This window comes from Accipiter gentilis, chromosome 29 (assembly GCF_929443795.1).
Source record: "Accipiter gentilis chromosome 29, bAccGen1.1, whole genome shotgun sequence".
Taxonomy (NCBI): Eukaryota; Metazoa; Chordata; class Aves; order Accipitriformes; family Accipitridae; genus Astur; species Astur gentilis.
In genome coordinates, this window is record NC_064908.1 from 20319510 (window position 1) to 20340169 (window position 20660).

Below are 20660 nucleotides of genomic sequence, written 5' to 3' on the forward strand. Positions count from 1 at the left end.
CTAGCTAGACGCCTACAAAAGAGTGCTTTATTAATCAACAGGCAAATAACTGCACAGGTGTTTACAACTCAGAGCCTACTATACATTCATTCCACATGACTGTTCTCATTATAAAGGAAGGAACCATATATTCCTATTGTAGAGGAACCACAGTTCTCCAAAGCTTCAAAGTTCTCCAATAAAAGTAAGTGCAAGTCCATCAGGTCGATGACATATGTGGAAAGGACAGTGTCCTGACTCTGGAAGGCTTTGAGCAGTTCTGAACATCTGAGTATTGTTTTTAAAATGAGCTGTCAGTTAATAGTCTGCCACATTTGAAAACTCCAGAGAGTTTCCAAGACAGACCCAAAAAGTTGCTTTAAATGAAAAATTTGTACAGAGCTCATCCCTCTATTATGAACACAATTGTTTTGAATTTATGCCTGTAAATTCCCCAAGTCTGACAAGGACTTGTTGCCATCTAGTGGATTATAATCGACAAAATGCATTTGGTCCCTCGACCCAGCACATACCACTAGATGGAGTATTAAGAAAGAATTCTTAATTCATATTATTGTAAGTGTCCAGCAGCTCAGATTTTTGGTCTCAAAGTTACAGGCCCAGAATTACAGTGAAATTGAAGAGGATTTCACCAACTGCTTTCAATTGCATGAGAAATTTCAGGCTATAAATTTTCAAGTATAATACTGAAACACTTTAGATACTTTTATATCAACATAATTTACCAGCACACAGGCGTTTATATCACTAACATAGGCATCTACTTTACAGCTTTCACTGATACATCTTTTGTGGCAAAAGATCTTACACAACCTACATTCTGCTGGTGTAAATAGTGATGTACAGCCCTGGCCTATGCTGCTTTTGTGAGAAAGATCTGGTCAACAATTGATAAGGGAATCCCCACCTCCATGAGTACGCATTAGCTCTACAACTTCTCAAAGTCTCTACCGTGAAGTATGAATTCGTATCTTTGGATTGTCTCAGAATGAGAAATTCCACCTTATCACATGTGGCAAGAAAAAGGGGTACTTACTGCCCATGGAGTTCATAGGAAGGACAGGAGAGGAAGAACTCATCTGCTCCACATCTGTAGCTAATGGAAAAGTGAAAATGAGAAAGTTGTGATGTGCATGTTACCAAGAAGTCTTTAATTTTGAAAACTTTCATTTACATTTAAAATTGAATATGCGTTTCTTTGATGACCTGAGGAAGCTGCTTTGAGAAGCAGTTAATTTTTAACAGTCTCATCCTTCCCTCTTTTAAGATGCTTCCATCTCCTACATGTTATCTGCAGATCTACTTTTCCGATCTGTCATATTGTTAATCTGTAACTTGTGATGTTTTGAGAATATCAATTCAGAACAATTTCCAGCACAAAGAAATTCTGAATTATATCAGCTTTAAACTGTATATAATATCAACTTGTAAGCAGAGCATTACTGTGGAATGAAAGGACATGATGATCTCCCATCTGTTTCCAGTGCACCTTCAAACGATTCCTGATAGGAAGAGAGATCCCCTTCCAAATGCCAATATTTTGCATGCCTTTGATCTGAAGCAGTGTCAAAAACAAGTGTCTTTAAATACAAGGCACTCCAAAAGCCTTATTTTCTAACAGCTGAAAGAAGAAATGGAACCACCTTCCTGCATTTTGCCAATGAAAAACCCCAAAGTCAGAATGGGATCTGAACCAAATGCCTGATGCCCTCCGCATTTTGGGAAGGGTCCACCTTTCCAGGACCCAAACCAGGAAAGAACCATCTCCCAGTAACAGGGTCAGTTTTAACCTAAGATTAAATAAAACAAAGATACATTCTTTGGGGCTTGATCTCTTTGTCAAAAAACCCACATCCACTCTTAGCACATCACCACAAACACCCAAGTCAAACAAATCAATTTCCATCTCTATCATTTTGATGCTAGCAGATGCCACATAATTATATATTCTATAATTCTTGTTTAGCTTTAAGACCAATAAATGCATACTACGAGTTTACATTCCTAACCACAGAATACAGTCCCAGAAGCATAACTTCAGCCCACAGACAGGGTTTGCTGTCAGTCCAAATCCTGCATTTCATATTCTTACAATTCCCATTTATTCAGCAGCAGGCAGTTCCCCGAAGACCACTGTTTACACTGAAAAGTGCAAAGTTCTGCTCTAATTAGGCAAACCACAAACAAATGTAAACATTTTAGCAGACCATTTTTACAGAATGTGAAGAGCAGACATAGCACAAAGCTTATGTTAACTTAATCCTCCTGCCATGCTTTCCTGCCACACCTAGCAAGCACTTTGCTTAGGAGCCTAGTCAGTGTTGCTACACAAAGCTAGCAGCTTTAGTTTAACATGCTAAATACCAGCCGCCGTCAAGAACCGCAACACACACAATGGCAGATTTAATCAGAAATGTCCTGGGTTATTCCTGTCCTATTCTCCATTGAATTATCAACACATTTACTGCCTAGAAAATCTAAACATTAATTTATAATCTATCTTGGCTCTTCCTTGCAGATCTTGCACCAATGTTCAGAAAGCTGCATGCGACATGCTAGACTGCAGCATTTCTGACAGTCACACTCTGGAGTACACTTCACAGGTCTCTGGTATGCTTAGAGAAAAACCTGATTTTGGATCTTCCTATTTTCTACCTTAATACTATAGTCTCCCTAATGTAGGAATTGCTAGCCTTCTGAAAGAGCTAGCAGGTCATACACTATACACATTTTTATAAGTAAAAACGATTCTTCATATGCAGTACAGCAATTTCAGATACCTGGAAAGAGTTTTGTGTTTTTTCCCATTTAAAGCTACATAGGCTTTCACATATAGCCAAAAATAACCCAAAAAGTAAGTGCAGCGTTAAAGTTACTTTTATTCTTTTGAGAGTGGCAAGATTTAGCTGGTGTAAATATCAGTATTGAGCACAACTCAGCTTTCAGAAAAGGTTGAAGTAACAGATTAGCAGATGGTCATTTAAAGGTTACCTGCTGCTCTCTGGCAAAAAGAGGTCAACTGCCCAACAAGCCAGCCAGATGGCAAGGAGCAGGCTCCAAGTGGTCAGCAGCAGTCAGTACCGCTTGAGAAGCCATTGTGTAAGGAACAGTCTCTTATGGTAGTAAACTACACCTGCAAACATCTGGAATAGTTTATCAAGTATCATTCAAAAAGCAACCACATAATACATGTGCCTTCTGAAGAGAAATTTGAGTGGTAAGCATTTAGAGAACGAGTGTAAATTTCTTAAGTCCTGTAGGTTTAGATTGTTCACTGTAATGCCACCTGAAAGGCTGTAAACCACAAGTGTAACAGTATTTCCTAGCTATAGTTCGAAAGGATAATTTCAGTTCACACTTGAAATTAGATATTTTGATTACAATTTCTAATATGTTCACCAAGGCTAACACTGTGGTCACAGCTGTCCGGCTGTTCAAGTTTGAAGTTACTAGAATTGCCTCAATGTCCTGTCAAGTGCTGCTGTAAACCAAGCACTGCCATCGCCAGCAGCTGGCTGAGAGCCCACAGAACATGTGAACGTGGAACATGGCAAGCCTACGATATCAGAAGAGTAGTAACACCTCAACATTTCTGTTCTTGTGCTACTGGCAGATGGGTTTTCATAACCTATTAATCTCAAAATCATTCTTCAAATTTTTTTAATGAAGTACATAAAAGCAGAAGTACTTATCCCACAACTTGCCTTGAATAGGTGGATTTTAAAATTTCTCTCATCCATGTAAGTTAATATTAAAAAAATTCAAACAGCTCTTTATGAAACACGGCAATGCTAGTTTTGTTCTCTTATCCATAACCCCTCACTCCTCCTCCCAGCCCTTTTTATCTTCGTAATTATATGCAACACATTAAACTCCTAAAAACAATTCAGCTAAGAGAGAAGAGATATGGATTAACAACGAGCTAAGATTTTGGAAACTGGTTTGCTCTAAAAGATGAAAAGGACAAAAGTCTGCTCAGCTATGAAGAACAGCTGCTGCCAATACAACTATTTACCCTCTGACCTCTCCTCTGCCCAGTAAGTGAACAGTGCCAATTGTTTTCTTGTATTATATACTGTTTACAAGCCCTGAGTGGCATGAAAGGAATTAATAATTTAGCTCATGGAGCTGATGACCTTTATTGGGGTACCCCTATTTGCTGAGCAGAAATCAGAGCAAAAAGCTCCCTTGAAGCCACAGGGTTTCTTTAAGAGTTTTTCACTTTACAGCCTAATTGGCCACCATAACATAAATCAATTATTTCTCCTGTTTTAAGCAACAATGCTACCTATTCTCAACCACTTGATTTCTAACTTCCCTTGTATCAAGCCAGGCCTTGTTCTTTGACTTTTACAATTGTCTAGTGAACACGATGGCAAGGACAGCTTGGAGAACTTTGCAGGATTAAGAACATTTGGGAACACTAGCAAAAAGAGGTTATGCTATTTTGAACTTCTCTTGACCTTTGACTGCCCTTGTCTCTGTTTATGCTAATTGAAGGGGTATATGGGCTACTCCTAGAAATGAACTTAGCCTGAACCTGTGACATAGCATTGGACTTTGAAGATATCGGTGCATGAGTTTTGGTACCCCCTCCCCAAAGGTCATCTTACAGGAAGAGTACAGTAGGTAAAACATGGTATCCTGAACAAATGCAGGGATACCCAAGATCAGAATAAGCAGAACATGCCAATTCAGTGAGTTGCATCATCTTCCACTGACTTCTGACCAGCTGCTAGCCTGCTGAAGATCACACACATGCATCTGTTTGGTAAAAATGCAGTGGTGCTTGTGGGGTTGCAAACAGAAGGGCATTTGCATAGTAAAATCTCAGTAAATTGGATAACATTTTAGTAAAGACTTTCTGAAATATGCATGCTAAAAAAGAATTCTGACCTTGGAAAAATGCAGATGATGTAACATAGGATTATAACTTCTCCCTCCAAAAGCTGAGACTGAGGCATCAGAACTTCCAGGTAAGAGATGGCAACAACATCCCTAAGACCTTTCAGTAGAATTATACTTCTATTATCATTGAATAATTCAGGTTGAAAGGTATCTCTGGAGCTCATCTAGTTGAATGTTGCACTGGAAGCAGACCTAGTTTAAAGGTTGGGTCAGCTTGGTCAGGGGCCTGCTCACTCAAGCTTTGAAAGTCTCCAAAGATGGAGACTCCATGGCCTCTCTGGACACCTCTTCCAGTGCTGCATCACTTCCATTAAATGTCCAGTAGGAATTTCCTTTGTTGCAACTCATGACCATTGTATTGGCCTTTTGCCATGTACCTTTGAAGCACCTAGCTCCATTTTTTCCAATAGCCACTTTTAAAGAACTGGAAGACTGCCAGTTAATCCCCACTCAGCCTCCTCTTCTTCAAGCTAAACAAATGCAATTCCCTCAGCTTGTCCACATTTGTCATGCTTTCCAGCCCCCAGCCATCTCAGCAGCCCTCCAGTGGGCTTACTTCAGTTCAACCTGTCTTCTGCCAAGAGGCCCAGAACTGCACAGAGTATTCCAGATGTGACTCTGACATGTCCCACAGAGAGGAGCAAGTGCTTCCCTCGACCTCCTGGCTATCCACAAGCCAGCACACAATGAGCTGTCGTGCCCACAAGCCCACCCTACTGACTCTGTCATGAAGTTCACCAGGACCCCCGGTCCTTTCTACAGAGCTGCTCCCCAGCCTGTACTGTTGCATGGGGTTATTACATTCCAGATGCAGGACTTGACATTTGTCTCTGTTTAACTTTGAAGTTTCAATGAACCCTTTCCTTCAGGTTACTGAGGTCCTTCTGCACTGCAGCTGTGCCCTCCAAAGTATCAGTCTGGTGTCATCTGCAAGTCTGATGAGTGTACTCCATCCCATCATCCAGATGGTTGATGAAATTGCTAAATAGTACTGTCCCCAGTATCGACTCCCAGGGACAACCACAGAATAACTGACCACCAGTTAGTATGTGAACTCTTAAATGCTACCCTTTGAACCAGACAGCACAGTTGGTTTTTCACCTACATTTGCCTTGTAGCCCAGTTTGGCTACAAGGATGCTATGGGAGACTGCATCTAAAACCTTGCTTAAGGTCAAGGTTAATGACAAAATTGCTCTCTTCTCATTCACAGATCCAGTTTTTTCATCACAGAAGGAATGAGGTTAGTCAGGGATGATCTTCTCTTGGTAAACCCATAGTGAGTGTTCCCAATTACCTTCCTGTCCTTCAAGTGCCTGGAATCATCTTTAGGAGGATTTGCTCCGTACTCTTCCCAGAGACTGAGATGAGGCTGACCAGCCTGCAGTTACCCACATCAGCTACTACTCAGCAGAGCCAAGTTAAAGGTGATTCATTATCCCTTATCAGCTAAATTTTGCTATACAGAGAGATTCCTCCCTTTTCCCCTACATTGGGTAGAGCTTCTTGGCTCACCTCAGCACCAAAAACACATGCTGTTTGGAAAGAGGACTGGGAAGTAAGGTCATCTCATGATAAATATTTTTAATTATTTTCATTAACATGGAAAACATTCACAGTTCCAGCTTACCAACATAACTGAAAGGAAACATTCACAGCAGTTTAACATTCTGTGTACTTTAAGAGCTATACCTGCACTGTATTTCTCAATAAACACTACACAGACATTGTTATTTTAAATGCCTGTTTACATTCCAGTAAAATTCTGTCAGCATGGTATCTGATTTATTGATGCCATCAAAAGTCACAGGATTCCTGAAATGCCTCCTGAGACACAAAAATCAAAGCAGAAAGGAGATGCATGCTGCTGCGGTATCAGCTTTACCACATACGTTATGGGCTAGATTTCCAGAAGCCGCCTGCATTTTCTGAAACAGAGCCCAGTGCCCTCCTTGAACGCTGACCACTACTGCTTCACCAGGAGATTTAGCAGGCTCTTCTGTAAAATGGGGTGGTACAGATGGAAGTGCTCTCAGAGGCACCGCTTGGTAACAGCAAGGTTCATTAGGGCTGCTCTCAGCCAACTCATTCCTCTAAAGGGTGTTCATATAAATTTTGCATCTTATTTTAGACTTTCAGGCTGACATTCAGTCACCTAGTGCAAGCCATCAGAAGAGCTCCACGAGGTACACTGGGTATTCATTCAGAGATGACTGAAACTACAATAATCAAACCTAAAAACATATTTTACTAGAACACCTAGTTTCTTTGCCTGTAAATTGAGATTCATGTTAATCTTTCTCCACAGATGAATACTGAAATGTTTTACAATCTTTTGGTGACATTTCCTTCCACTTTCAAAGCATTTTATTTGGAACCAAAATTACATGTTCTGAAATTCCTGAAGAAGCCGGGCACTTAAGCACTGAGGCAGATCATCAGTACTGCAGTGTATGTTCACATTCAATTATCTAAGAAAAATGAGGATTTCGGAATACAGTATTTCCTTTATTCACAAGGCTCATCTGTTTTTAAAAGGCACTCTATCCTGCCTTGAGGACAAAAAAGCCTACAAAATCAAGTAATGACCAACAGTAAAAATTACATTCAGCTGAACTTGTATTTTTAATTTGAATTCATAGTTTCCGTTTGCAGTCTGAATATTTATATTGGGTCTTCACTTTAGGAACCTCTTGCTATCCAAGATACTCTCTCTGCAGCTGTAATTCAACAGTATAATTACTCTCAATCTTTTTGATAAGCTGAATAAGCCAAGGCTATCAGGCTGCCTCCATCTTTTGGGGCAATTCTGAGTATTTTAAGATATCAGCATCAGAGTTTTATGCAGCATTACAGTATCAGCATTCCACTGCAGCACCATCAGTATTAGGCAGTAAACGTAACAGACCTACTTCCAATTTCCAAAGGACCACTTAGTGCTTTTTGCTGCTGCATTGCAACAACAGGCACTTACGCAAAGACTTCCATCTGTTTCACAGCCAATGTTTCCCAGCATGCAATGCCCTATTCCACAGCCATGCTGTCTTTGTCCCTAGACATGAAACTTTGCATCTTCTATACCTGGAGTACATTTTGGTTGAATAGGATATTGCCTACCAGGCAGCCCAGACTACTCCAATATTGAAAGATTAATTGCATGATCATTCTGTAAGTCTGTGGAAATTCTTTATTGACTTTTCGATCACTGATAGTGTTGGCCAACACAAGGCATACTACTATAGCAAAATCCTCCTATTGAGTCTGCTAGAATTACCTACATTAAAAATAGAATTAGCCGATACTGTACAAGAGTAGAGATGCCACTAATACTTTTTAAGAGTTAACATCAACCCAGATTAATACTCATCTACTGATAAATAACAGCATATTATGACATACAGAATATGCCAGAAATCATGTTGCAAATTAGCCTGTGTTCCCAGAGGCGAGAGGTTCTAGACGCCAACCAGTGCGTCAGGCTAGAAACACTACTGTAAATGGGCCTTTTCACCACAAAGCAGGTAACGTGCCCTTTTAATTCCGCAGCTAGTGCATGAATGGCACTGACAAACTGGGATCCTGGAGAAGCACTGACATGTGATAAGTCTGAAAACAGCTTTTTTCCACTAACCTCAAGGTTAATTAATTTAACAGCATTTATCTTCAAATTTTAATTAGTGGAGATAATATTACAGCTTCTAACTAATGGATTTCAGCTGCACACTGCCAATGCCTAGTAGGACTTGGCTTGCTACACTGGCCTGGAGATGGAAAGACTAACTAGTACTTACTAGTGGATGAATCGTGCTCTGTGGGAGGATCATGACAGAATCCTAAAATGTGAAAAATAGGTGTAAGCACTACACATTGAAACAAGTTTCCTCAGTGTTACCACACGTACGCAGAAAGACTGAATCATCCAAATCAACCACTGAATGTATAATCAACATTAAAACAGCATTAGAGGGAAAAAGCTTTACACAACTGCCTGGGTACAGTACATTCCTATAATGCTCAATTATGAAGTGAGATGGGTGGGTTGCAGCAAATATGCTCACTATCATAAAAAAGCTACCGTTGGTGTTCTGTATTTAAACCTACAAGTCTTATGGTTCAGCACAGAGTGGCATCTCTTAGAAATATGATATATTCTGTATTGTATAAATCAATCACCAGAGCTGTAGCTCTCACTGCACATCACATGAGGACCAAATCAATGAATGAGCTTAACATTTAATTTGTCAGTGTGAGTATAGCTGTAGTTGTTGCTCTGTCATTTTTGCAAGGTCTTCATTTCCTACAGGCTACCTGAAAGTGTTCTGTGGCTCATGCTGACGACTGCAATAAATGACCTGTCCTTCAGAGGCAGAGGGATCAACCCAGAGTTTCCCATGCCTGTGGGATGCCCAGTGTCCAGGGCAGGCAATTCCAGGCTGGGGCTGATGCTGCAGCAAGAGCCAGCACTCTGCTTTGTGGCAGGCACAAGACAGCACTGTGCACCACAGCTCATCTGAGCTCTGCTCAGACCAGCACACACCCTAAACCTCCTCCTGAAAACAGATACGAAAATGGCTGATAAGCTGCAACTTTACAGTTACCTGGACCCAGAGAGCAGTCACAGCTTGCCACGACTGTAACGCCTGCTAAGGAATCCAAGAGGTTTATACCCTGCTAAAAATATTTTCCTTCCATTATTGATTCAAGTGTCCTGCTCACGAAATTCAGTGATCTACAGCCTTCCAGTCTCATTGAGTACTTCCCTTTCAGCCCTACCAACACCAGTATCTTGGGTTTTGTTGGAGTGAAAAGCTTACATTAAGCATTTGGCCTCCCAGGGATGGGGATTACATACAGGCAAGAATCAAGGGAAATTTGATTCTCTCTCCCCACCTACCTCTCTGCCTACTGTCTACCATGTTTGCAAACCGTATTAGCTCCTGCTGCTTGCAGTTTCAGAAACGCTTCCCCTTCTCTTTGGGGCTTATTCCAGCCACATCTGTCTACTGCTATAATCTCATTTTGCAGGCTACCACATCTCTTATTAGCTTTTAATTGTGGTAACACACATCTAAGCACCTTAAAAAGCACATCAGAGACTGACAGCTAGACAATATTCTTCATGATAGAAGCATCATTCCTAACATATGGATATTTGTGGATATTTTTCTCCACTTATACTAGAAAATTACCCTAAATACAGGAAAAATGCCTGCATTTTTGAAGGAAGCTCCCATTCATCTCAATGGGAAAATAATTTTGGAATTTACTACATACTGTTGCTCTGAAGAGCAATCTGAAATTTTAATTCTAGTTTAATCTAACCTTATAAAAATAATACAGGAGTTTATGTTTTGGTGGTTTCCATGAAAAGGCAGTGTACAATTTTGCTTTTTTAATTCCAGGTTTTAAGACATATGATTACAAGCTTTGTAATTCTAAAATAATTGTTACATAGGGAAACCTATCTATATTCTTCCTTTTGAAACAGAGTAATCTACTAGGTAAGCAAACAAAAATGTTCAAAGATCAGCATTTTAAACTTTTTTTTTCAAAACCAGGGTAAACATTCAGTAGCTGTGATTTACTATTCAATTTTTTTATGCAGCAGCAAAAATACAGCTTAAAGGAATTAGCTCATCAGTAAATCATCTCCCACTGTACTGACAGCTGGAGATGTAAAGCGTATCAGTATTTCCTCTTCTGTACATCCATACAACTTGCTCACCACCCACTTCAGGAACGTAAGACCCTGCTTGCGAGCAGGCTGCCATCCCCTGGGTGCAGCCTCTGCCCATCCCTCCCTAGACAGTCTGCACTGGCACTCTTCAGCCACCTCCCCCAACACCCAAAGCCCCCCAAAAGCAAGCACCCCCACAGCAGCAACCCTTCAGCTGCTACCCAAGAGCAAGCAGGAGCATGCACTCACAAGAGATCACAGCCAGGCCCAACGCTGGAGCGAACACACTTCATCAGTGAGCCACTTAAAAACAAATCATCACTGAAGCCGAGGAGCTACTGCTTGTGATAAGGGGCTTGCACTCTCTCCTGAAAGCCTCAACGTGCTAAAGCACAAAACAAGCACTACAGAAAGCCAGTGATTTCAACGGGCAGCAAATCAAATTAAAAGAAGTCAGGCAACATTTCATTTGAGGGGCAATTCAGGCTGATGCTAGTCTTGTGTGTGTATGAGGAAAGAGACTCAGTACTTCATTGTATCTGCTGAGGATCCACGTGAGCCTTCCAGCTACCTGACCTGTAGCATGCTCATCTGCAAAGCTTCTCAGCACAGGCAGAGGACACTTCAGCTGGTTAGAGTCACAACAAATATTAGCATGCTTTAAAGTTGTAGCTTAATTTTTAATCCCTGTGATAAGAACCATCAAGGGCTTGTATTCCTGTTGCTCTGCAACATCTCGTGGATGTTGCAGCATCCATACAACACAGCAATCCTTGGGAAGGCATCACTCAGTGCTACCATTAGGACTGCTCCCTCTCTACAAGGCCATTCTTTGAGGCTTCAGACCAGCCAGCCAAGGCAGGACAAGACACAAAACAAGGAACAGAACAAGTCACTGCAGACAACTGGCATAGTTTCAGTTCGGACATCTCCACTGAATTAATAAAAAAGTAAAAAAAAAATCCCTGAAACAAAGCAGCAGATAAGCACCCAGCAGCTCTGCCAGCTTCCAGCAGTGATTTAGCCTCCCTCACTTACTCTGCTCCTGCAGTGCTTGCCAAGCTTCTGCTGCGAGGTGGACGACTCCTGCACTCCCTTTCCGAGGCTCTGCAGGGCAGAAGTCCACCACAGCCCACATTTGTTCTGATATTACTTCTCTGGCAACTGTCTCAACAACACTTGACATCTTCATACTTACAAACCAGAGACTCTTTGAGTTCTCACCTCATATGTTAATTAGAAATTAATCACTCAAAAGCAGAATAAGAAACACTCCTACCTGGGCACTCCCTGCTGTTCATCACTGTCACTTTTCACAGATGGCCACGTTCTGCTTGGCCAGCAGTGTGGGGTAAGGCTTGTCATTTGAGCACAAGCCTACTGCACCCCCACCCCAACCACAAACCATGCCCAAGCCTGAAAACATCTTACTCCACTAAAGAAAAAAATAATCCCAGTGTGACCTGATCTTTAGCGGACTGAATAAGATGAGAATGGTGCTAGCACTACCCTGGTGCTCTGGAGAGGGCCAAGCTGCACAAGGCAAGCCTGGGAACACCTACAGCAGGAGCTTCCAGCACACTCAGGTCAGCTCCACTCCAGATGTCACTTAAGCTTAGTTCACGCAAACCCACCATTTTTAAGCTATGGATATTTAAGTGGATACAAACCTCCTAGATACAGAAGAAAGATAGGTGTGTATATATATATGTTATGGCTTACCCCTAGCAGTTTTTCATTTTATGAGCTATAGGATGTTATCCTCCTTGCTGACAAATAAGACAACTTTTATACGAAAAAGTTTCAAAATTCCTAATAATCAAGGCTCTACCCAAAAAGCAATAGCTCAAAAAGAGTCTAAGAAAGAGGGTTTCAACACCATTGTAGACCAGACTAGTGCTGAACTAAGAAAAAACCTCAAAGATACCACCAGCTCCATAAGAAAGCTGCAGAGCTGGAATAGTACCCTTTCAGAGCAACAGCCCACAGTAATGATACTCTTGACAGTAGAGCTGAAGCTGTTTAAATTCGTACACTTACAGAACAAGTAACTCTGTACCTTCACTGACTATGAAAAAAGGGAGTTTGTCTCTAAAAACACGTATTAATAAGAAATCCAGCTAGATATTTAAGTAGGGTAAGCCATTACAGTAAGTCTCTAAAAGACAAAAATTAAATTTCCAAGCAGTTAGGTGTGAGCATGCAGTTTTATTCTCTGGTTATTTCTACATATAGACCATTTTACCTTTTTTTTTTTTTAAAAAAGAGATGTACTTGCAACAATTCCACATGGCCATTTTGTGCCTCAACTTCATTCTCATTATTTCTGATCTTCAGTGTTCATCCAAGGCTGCCATGAAACAGTTTACCAAACAGCACAGTACACTGTTGTACCTAACCTCTTTTGCAACAGAGAAAAGCCATAAATATACTTCAAGACAGCTTTAGATTCAAGGTCATTTCAAAGCTTTTAATTACTAACTGGGATTTTGTCCTCAGCATTTAAAAGCAGCTGGCAATCTTATTCATTATTAACTGTTATGCACATGCATTGCAGACAAACCATTTTTAACACTTGAGGCAACCGTAGCAGGGCTTGCTGGCTTACCTCTGGCACCTGCCAGCCACAGGCTCTGAGGCTTGCTATGCCCAATAAACCACCCCAGCATGTCATTTAAAGATGCATATTAAACACCAGGGTTTGACAAACTTAAGAAAAAAGCAGTCAAGAGTGTTTCTGACGCAGTGTTTCTCAAGTTTTAAGGGTTAGAAAACGCTCCTTCTCAGCTAATACAGGATGCCCTGGAACATTTACCATTATTCCTAAGGTGTTTTACAGAAGGCAGCTCTATGCCAGGAAAATGCACTTAATGTTAGCCAAGTCAGTGAAGTCCTGACTCATCTTTTCCACGAAGACAGCACAGAGGAGGCTGGCCGTTCCCCCCAGCCCCACAGGCAGTGCCAGTTGAGGTAGGCTGCCTGCGGTTAGAGCCAGGCTGGGGCTCCCCCTCGGCCGTCCCCAGACACTGGGGACCCCAAAAGCCTCTGCCCCGAGGAGCAGCCGCCGCCAGCCTGGCTGGGAGAGCCGGAGGCGAAGCCCCACGTGGGAGCGGGTGCACAAAAGGCTCTTGCCACGGAGGCTTCTGGACTCCCACCACCAGGGAAAAACTGACACTTTCTGAGTATATTTGTGAAGGAGTAAAGTGCTGGGCTTTTTAAAGTTACAACAGTTGTTTCAAGTTTCTGCAGCTACTGAACTAGAGAAGGAAAACAGACATAGCACCCAAACCACGCAGCCAAATCTGTGTCACCCCCCACCCCACTACACGCCCATTAAAGTGGAAAGCAGCACCAGAACCAGCACCCAGAACACCTCTGTGAGCCAGCGCTGCCTCTGCAATTACCCACGGCTGTCCGAGCCACACTTGGATCAGGCATCCGCAGAGCAACACTAAGCCAGAGCTCATTAGGGCCATTAGCTCAATGCCTCTTATTTCCTATGAGGCATGCAAGAAATGTTTTCCTGGTGAAGGAATTCTAGCAATCTACTTGTCAATTATTTTGCCATAAATATTATGGCAGTTCTTATGTAACAGCTATAGCAGAGGTTTCCATAGAAAGAACAAAGTTATAAACAACTCTCCTTCCAATTTATAGCATCTTACTAGAAAATAAGAACTCAAATAACCCCTATCCACTTGCTACAATAAAATATCCTACAGGTGTTGACAACTACTGTTTACTTATTACTGGGCAACCTGTATTTCTATATATGGGGGGTTTTTAACATAAGTTAAAGATAGAAAAATAGGACAAGCATCCAAAGGTACATTTCTTCCCCAGTACCAGTTTGCAATACAAGCTATTTCAAATTTAAGTTGTTTCATGAAGAAAGTGCAAAATTTTAAAATTCTGATCCCCTAGATAAAAACATCACGCTCCTGTACTTGCTGCTTACAGAACACAGAGGTTTGGCAACAGGAGACAAAACCTTCACCTATCAGCTACAGAAAGGTAAAGGGAAAAAACCTCAAAAACATAGCTCAACATCACTGGAAACAAAATCTTTAGTTCAAGCTTAAGTCACCTATACAACATTAAACTGTTTTATTCACAGATTGTCTTTTGTAAAACACAGAGTCTCTTATACCAAGGGTATAAGTTACTACTTGTGAATGAGCACGGACACAACACTTTTTTCCTCTGTCAACATGAAGGAACATTTTTGGTAGGGCCAGCAATCCCTGTTTCCCACATTGTGTGATTGATTACGCTCTACCCCTTAGAAGAGTTGATTGGTTTCCTGGTGCCAGGAAAATGATTGATGAATATTTCAAGCCATGGGCCTCTCTTCCTGCTGGGTGTCCTTTTCACATGTCTCCGATGGGCCTGGGGATTTTTTTCAAGACTAGGAAGTGTCATTTTTATGGATATCATCCTGTGATAGGGACAGTTCACTGAGCAGAGGCCCTATGTAAATCAAAGTGAAATACTAAAGGTCAACTCAAGTGTTAAGGTGACAGACCCATACAGCATGTATCAGGTAAGCAGGAAAATAGAAGTGGGCAAAGAATAGCTTCACAAAGTCAGAAAGCAAAGCGGGAGGCACCAAGCAACTACACTGTTAGCTTGCTACTGCGAACTGGTAGCAGCAAGCTATTACACAACACCAGCAGTGAATGAATGCACGTTTCCTCAGTTTTCTTCCATTTTGTAAAACACTGCAACGGGGCCATCAGAGACCCATTGTGGTGGGAGCTTGGGTTTTTTCTCTTTTTAGACACATACACACTCTCAAGAAAAAACAAACTTTAAAGCTCAGAAGAACATTCTGGCTGGCAAGCACTACCTAAGAATTTCTGGTGAGGCAGCAATGATGAGGCTAGGCTATGAATTCCAGTTTGCATACTGGATCAGTGTCATGAACATAATAAACCCACCACAGAGTTGTATGAAACTTCAAAGCGATCTCCAAGCATCTTACAGTTAGCATAGACTTTTCATTTAAAATAAGAGAATGTAATTAGTAAAATACCAGTTAGTTTCTATGGGTGTTCAAGAAAGTTGATTAATCTGACACCACAAAAAAGTTACCCAAATCAGTGTTTCTTCACAAGACTGCAAGCTGCAGGAGAGGATCACAAAACCACAGAGCTCTAACACAGCTGCTATAATTTCAACTAGTTCATACAATACTACAAGGAAAAGCTCTTCCTGCTGCCAGTTGTAGCTTTGCTGCTGCATAGAAAGGACTCAAGTCTTCATGACCATTATACAGGTGCTATAGGCAAATATGCTGGTGTGCTGACAAACTGGTATGGAACTGCAGTGGCAAAGTATAGCTCAGCTGTACTGCTCAGGGAGAAAGCGCCCTTTCCAGTCCCTGCCAAAGAATACCACCTTGAGAGAGCCTGCTTGGAAGAAGCTGGATGCTTCTGTGGCTGTGTTCAGTATTAATCTACCCCCCCAAAAAAAAAACTTTGGTGTATATAAGCACCCAGAAATTCTCTCAACAATTCTGGGATACTCCCATGAGTAAGGTACAGTCATATGCCGAGATCAAAACCAAGTTCTTTTACTACCCAGATGGCTCAGTCCATGAGGGCTGAGCAAAGCAAACCCAGCCCCTGCTGAACTGACACCCAGACCTAACTCTGGAAAAAGCCTACCTTAAAAATCAAGCCCTGAGCTTACATTCTGCTGCAAAATAAGCCGAGATCTCAGCTGGCTTGTCACCCACCTTAAACCAAAGCCCCTCTAACCAAGAATGCCATATAACACTAAGTTATTTGCAGGTAAGAATAATCACTGCTTGTGATCCACAAAAAGGGCATTTATTTACAGCTATTGATAGAACAGGCACAGGATACAGAGTCTTCTGGCAAAAGCATACACAAGACATCTAAAGTAACATTATACTTTTGTATAATTCTTTGTAAGTATTGCCAAACAACATTAAAAAAGTCAATTACAGATGTGAGACTGAATGAAGAGATTTTTGGAGGACAAGTTGGTGTTTGGCAGAACTTTCAGAGACCAGAAGTTCTTTTCAAATTTTTTTACTACAACCGCGACAGCCATCATTTAATCACTTGGCTTTAGGATCTGAGGGCTCCAAAACAATTCCCACAGATAAACCTTGTGCTTCTCAGTAGTGCCAGAGTCAGCATCAAGTAGAATAAACCCTAGCATTTATAGGAGCACCACACTCATTTACAGTTTCAGAAAGAGCAGACCCACTAACTGGTTAATTATCAGTATAGAGAATTCACCACGCTGACCCGAGCACAACAGACTTCTAGAAATATGTACCACCACTGCAATTCATGTCATATAAAACTCCATCAACTATTCCAGCAGGAGACAAGAGAATTTTGAGATTTAGTCCCAAAGGCTTCACAATTTCCATGTATTTCCATGAAAAATATTCAAGGTTTCCGTCAAGTTTCAGCTGAGAGAGATTTCCAGACAAGGCATCACAGCAGTTTGTAGTCAGCCTGGCATTAGAGCCTTCGCAAATTTTTATCAGTGGTCTTTTTTTCTGATGCATCCACAAAGGTAAAAAGGGCTTAAAAAAAATTAATCCTTCACACTGACCAGATATTTCTCTAAGTTTAAATTTCACCACCTATACAAGCCTACAACTGGGATGATTAGGCAACGGAAGGTAGACATGTAACTTATGTTCTCTGAAGGACGCAGGGTCCACCCTTTGTAAATGAAGCCTCCTTATCGATGAGCTGGAGTAGAATTCAGATACTCCAGACATATACTGCTTTCAAGATAAGTTACTGGTAATCATTTACCAATAAAGAACTTCACTAAAGCTAGCCTATTGGTGGTATACTTCCTCTTTCTACAAAACCTGTACAGAATCATTTTTATCAACATATAAAATCTGGAAGTCTTCTAATTACCTCATTAGAACTATAGTAATTAAGACTAAAGCTAAACCTCGAAGGGTCCTCTTGTCCCCCAACTTCCCTTTCTCAATTAACTCTGCAAAGTGATAACTACTCTGGCTTAAAGGCTAAAAAAAGGAAAGGATCAAAAGGCTAGTTTAATACAGCTGGAGGGAAAGAATGCATTTCAGCTCACCAGCAACCATCTGATGAAACCCTGGGCCAATTCTTTATGTAAATGACTTAATTAGAATTACCAGATTACACTGCTGAAGGCTTTATTTAAATAGGCAGTTTATCAAGACGAGATATTGTGCTCTCATTCTTGGAGAATGCTAGTGTAAATGCATTTGTTCAAAGCTACCACCATGTAAGAGTTGAACAATAATTTAATAAACTACTTGCACATTCATTCCCACCCCACCATCGCCCCCCCCCCAAAAAAAAAACCACCCAAAAACCACAAATGACTTGCCAGAGACAGGACAGAAAGATGCAGAAAGATGACTATTGCTTCCCAACAATCAAGAAATAGTCTCCTAGATAGAAAAGTTTCCTCATTGTGCGTAATAACAGTATCTTTATACTGTTTAATAGCAAAGCGAGGAAAAAAATCCTGTTGTGTCACAACACACTGCATCTGCTGAACATACATTGCTAGTCCTGTTTTTTGTACAAAAAGGCATGCATAAACCCATTTTCCTGATTAATGATCTACAGAAGCCATCAATACCAAATTCCAGCTTTACACTGAGAGTATTTTTCCATTTTACCATCAAATCAAACAAAAAAAAAAAAAAGGGAATTTCTTCCTAAATTATTTCCCATCATACACCCAAGCTGAGAATTCTATTATTTATTATTGTCTATTATTATTTTAAAAAGCAAAAGCCATCCACATTCAGCAAGGCAACACCGAGTTGAAATAATGCTGTAGCTTCTTGTTTATTCAGAGACATTTGACTTTAGCAGCATTGCTATTCAACAACTCAATTTGTTTTTCTTCCTAAATCTTCAAAGAAATGTTTATAGCAAGTAAACTAAGGCCTAACTATATCAATGAAATAGTCTTTGTTAAGCAAAGGCTTATCTCATCAGATGCAAAGCAATCAAGCATAAAGAACCACTAAAAATGTCAGTGTGTGCCAGTAAAGTTTGAGTGTGCTGTGGAAAAGGGAAGGGATGCAAGCAATGGAATTTTTCTTTGAAAACCTTACATTCTTTGTGCTCTTACAACTTTCCTCTTCTTTCTGGTATGAAGTTCATCCAGATTAGTAATCTACCTATCTGAAACTCTGATAATTTTAAGGGAACACAAAATTCAAGTAGTTTCCTGATACATAAATCTGTCTTCCAAAACCATACCACACAACAAAGAGTCCAAAGTTACCTTAATTCTAGATAGCCTGCTTTATCGCTATTTTAGTTAAAACATAAAATATTTAAAACTGTGTAAAAGCCATCATGTTTCATTCAGAGGAAAAATACGCCAGCTGAAGCTATAGGGAAACTGGTCTTAAATGGGACCCTGTTGAGAAATAATTGCTAGTAGTGCAGGAAAAATGAATGCCCTAATGAAATGATTTTTAAAAATATTTCGTTTTACTCATTGCCATTGGTTTGCTCCATGACAAAATATGTTTCTTACGTGGAAGGGGATGTACTCAAATTGGTAAGGGAAACCCCCTGTCTTATATGCTAAGAACGTCAAATGCCTCCCCCCCCCCCCCCCCCCCAAATAATGAGGCTGAAATTAAATCATGTAACTGCATGTCAAAGTTACTCTGACGCTTCTTTCACTGAAGATGCCAATAAACTTGCTGCAGTTTACTTGGGGTTAACACAGAAGACACGTGCAGAGCTTAAGTTCATTAATGATTTTAACATAGCCACCAAGAATATAATCCTACTTATATATATAGATAGATAGATACACAGGAGATATATGTCATACAATTTTAACTGTTTTCATAAAGAGTGAAGATGCTGTACCTCAAAGTATGAAAAGAGCTATGACTCTTCCTTAAAAAGAAGAAACGTTAAGAGTCTTCATTTGCCATTACCGTTTGCAGATATTTTATAAGCCAACCAAGTAATAAGCCAATCTTTTCTGCTCCTCCCCCGGCCGCTGTAGGCTTTAGGAAGACTGAAGGTCAAGCAATGTCTCAACACCATGCCAGTATTTCACGTTTTTGAAGGCAAAGCAGTAAAAGGTTGTTACATCATCCATTCAAAAGGCTAACCGCAGCCACAGGTACAACGGCGATCACATGAAACAGCTATGCAAGACATGCCAATAACTCTTAAAACTAATCTGATCAAAAGAGATTCCCCCCAAATCCCGCAATTCTGTGGGAAAAATAGTAAATGCAGACCCAGTATTGATATTGTTGCATTGTTAAGGACACCGAAGCAACGAACACCACCCAAATTAAGTCAGAAAGTTCAAAAAGCACTAAGGATGAAAAGTATCCTTCATCCAACTGGACATCTAAATAAGAGAGGAATAAAGTGTTTCTATCAGCCTCACAAAGGGACACAATTCAAAATTACATTTCAGGGTAATTATAGAAATCCCCCTTTCTGTAATTGCCAGCACTGCATATGTTTTGGTAATGCCTGTATCTAGCAAATGCCGGTGATGTTGCCCGATAAGAAGCCTCTTTTGTCTGAGCAAATCCTTTGTAGAAAAGGGTACCTTAAGATGGTAAAATGCAATTGTAAACCATAAAAATTGGCAGGGACATTCAAGTGCAGATGCGGTATCTGCATACTGGAAGTGTAAAAGCGTCCCAAATGGTGCCTATAAACCCCACCAGCAGCCCAGCCAGAAAGCAGCAGCATACACGCTGATCAAATAAACATGTTGCGTGTCTTCCGAGGTCTCCCTTCTTTGTTATATTTCTTTCCTGCCCATTTTCCAGGACCCTGTCTTACACCCCTCGTCCCTCCCGAACGGCCTGCAGCTGCCTCCCAAGGTCCCTCATCCCCAGCGCGTTGCTGGAACCAGATCCGTCCCCGTACCGGGGACGGGCACCCAGGTGTCAGCAGGAGGGAGCCCGCAGCACACGGCGGACCGACGCCGAGGACAGCGGGAGCCGGGAGCGAAGCCGCCCCTCCGACAGCGGCGCGGAGCGAAGCGGCGGGGGCTGCGGCCGCGGGGCGCAGCCAAGG

General features: G+C 41.1%; 1 protein-coding gene across 2 annotated transcripts in view; it reads right to left on the bottom strand.

Moving 5' to 3' along the window:
* Positions 1-20660, bottom strand: part of NR6A1 (nuclear receptor subfamily 6 group A member 1) — a 101348-nt gene that overhangs the window by 79948 nt on the left and 740 nt on the right. For both annotated transcript variants that reach the window (XM_049831620.1, XM_049831619.1), the window contains exon 2: positions 1037-1096. In XM_049831620.1, the coding sequence (XP_049687577.1) occupies positions 1037-1096 (60 nt within the window). The remainder of the gene's footprint in view (positions 1-1036; positions 1097-20660) is intronic.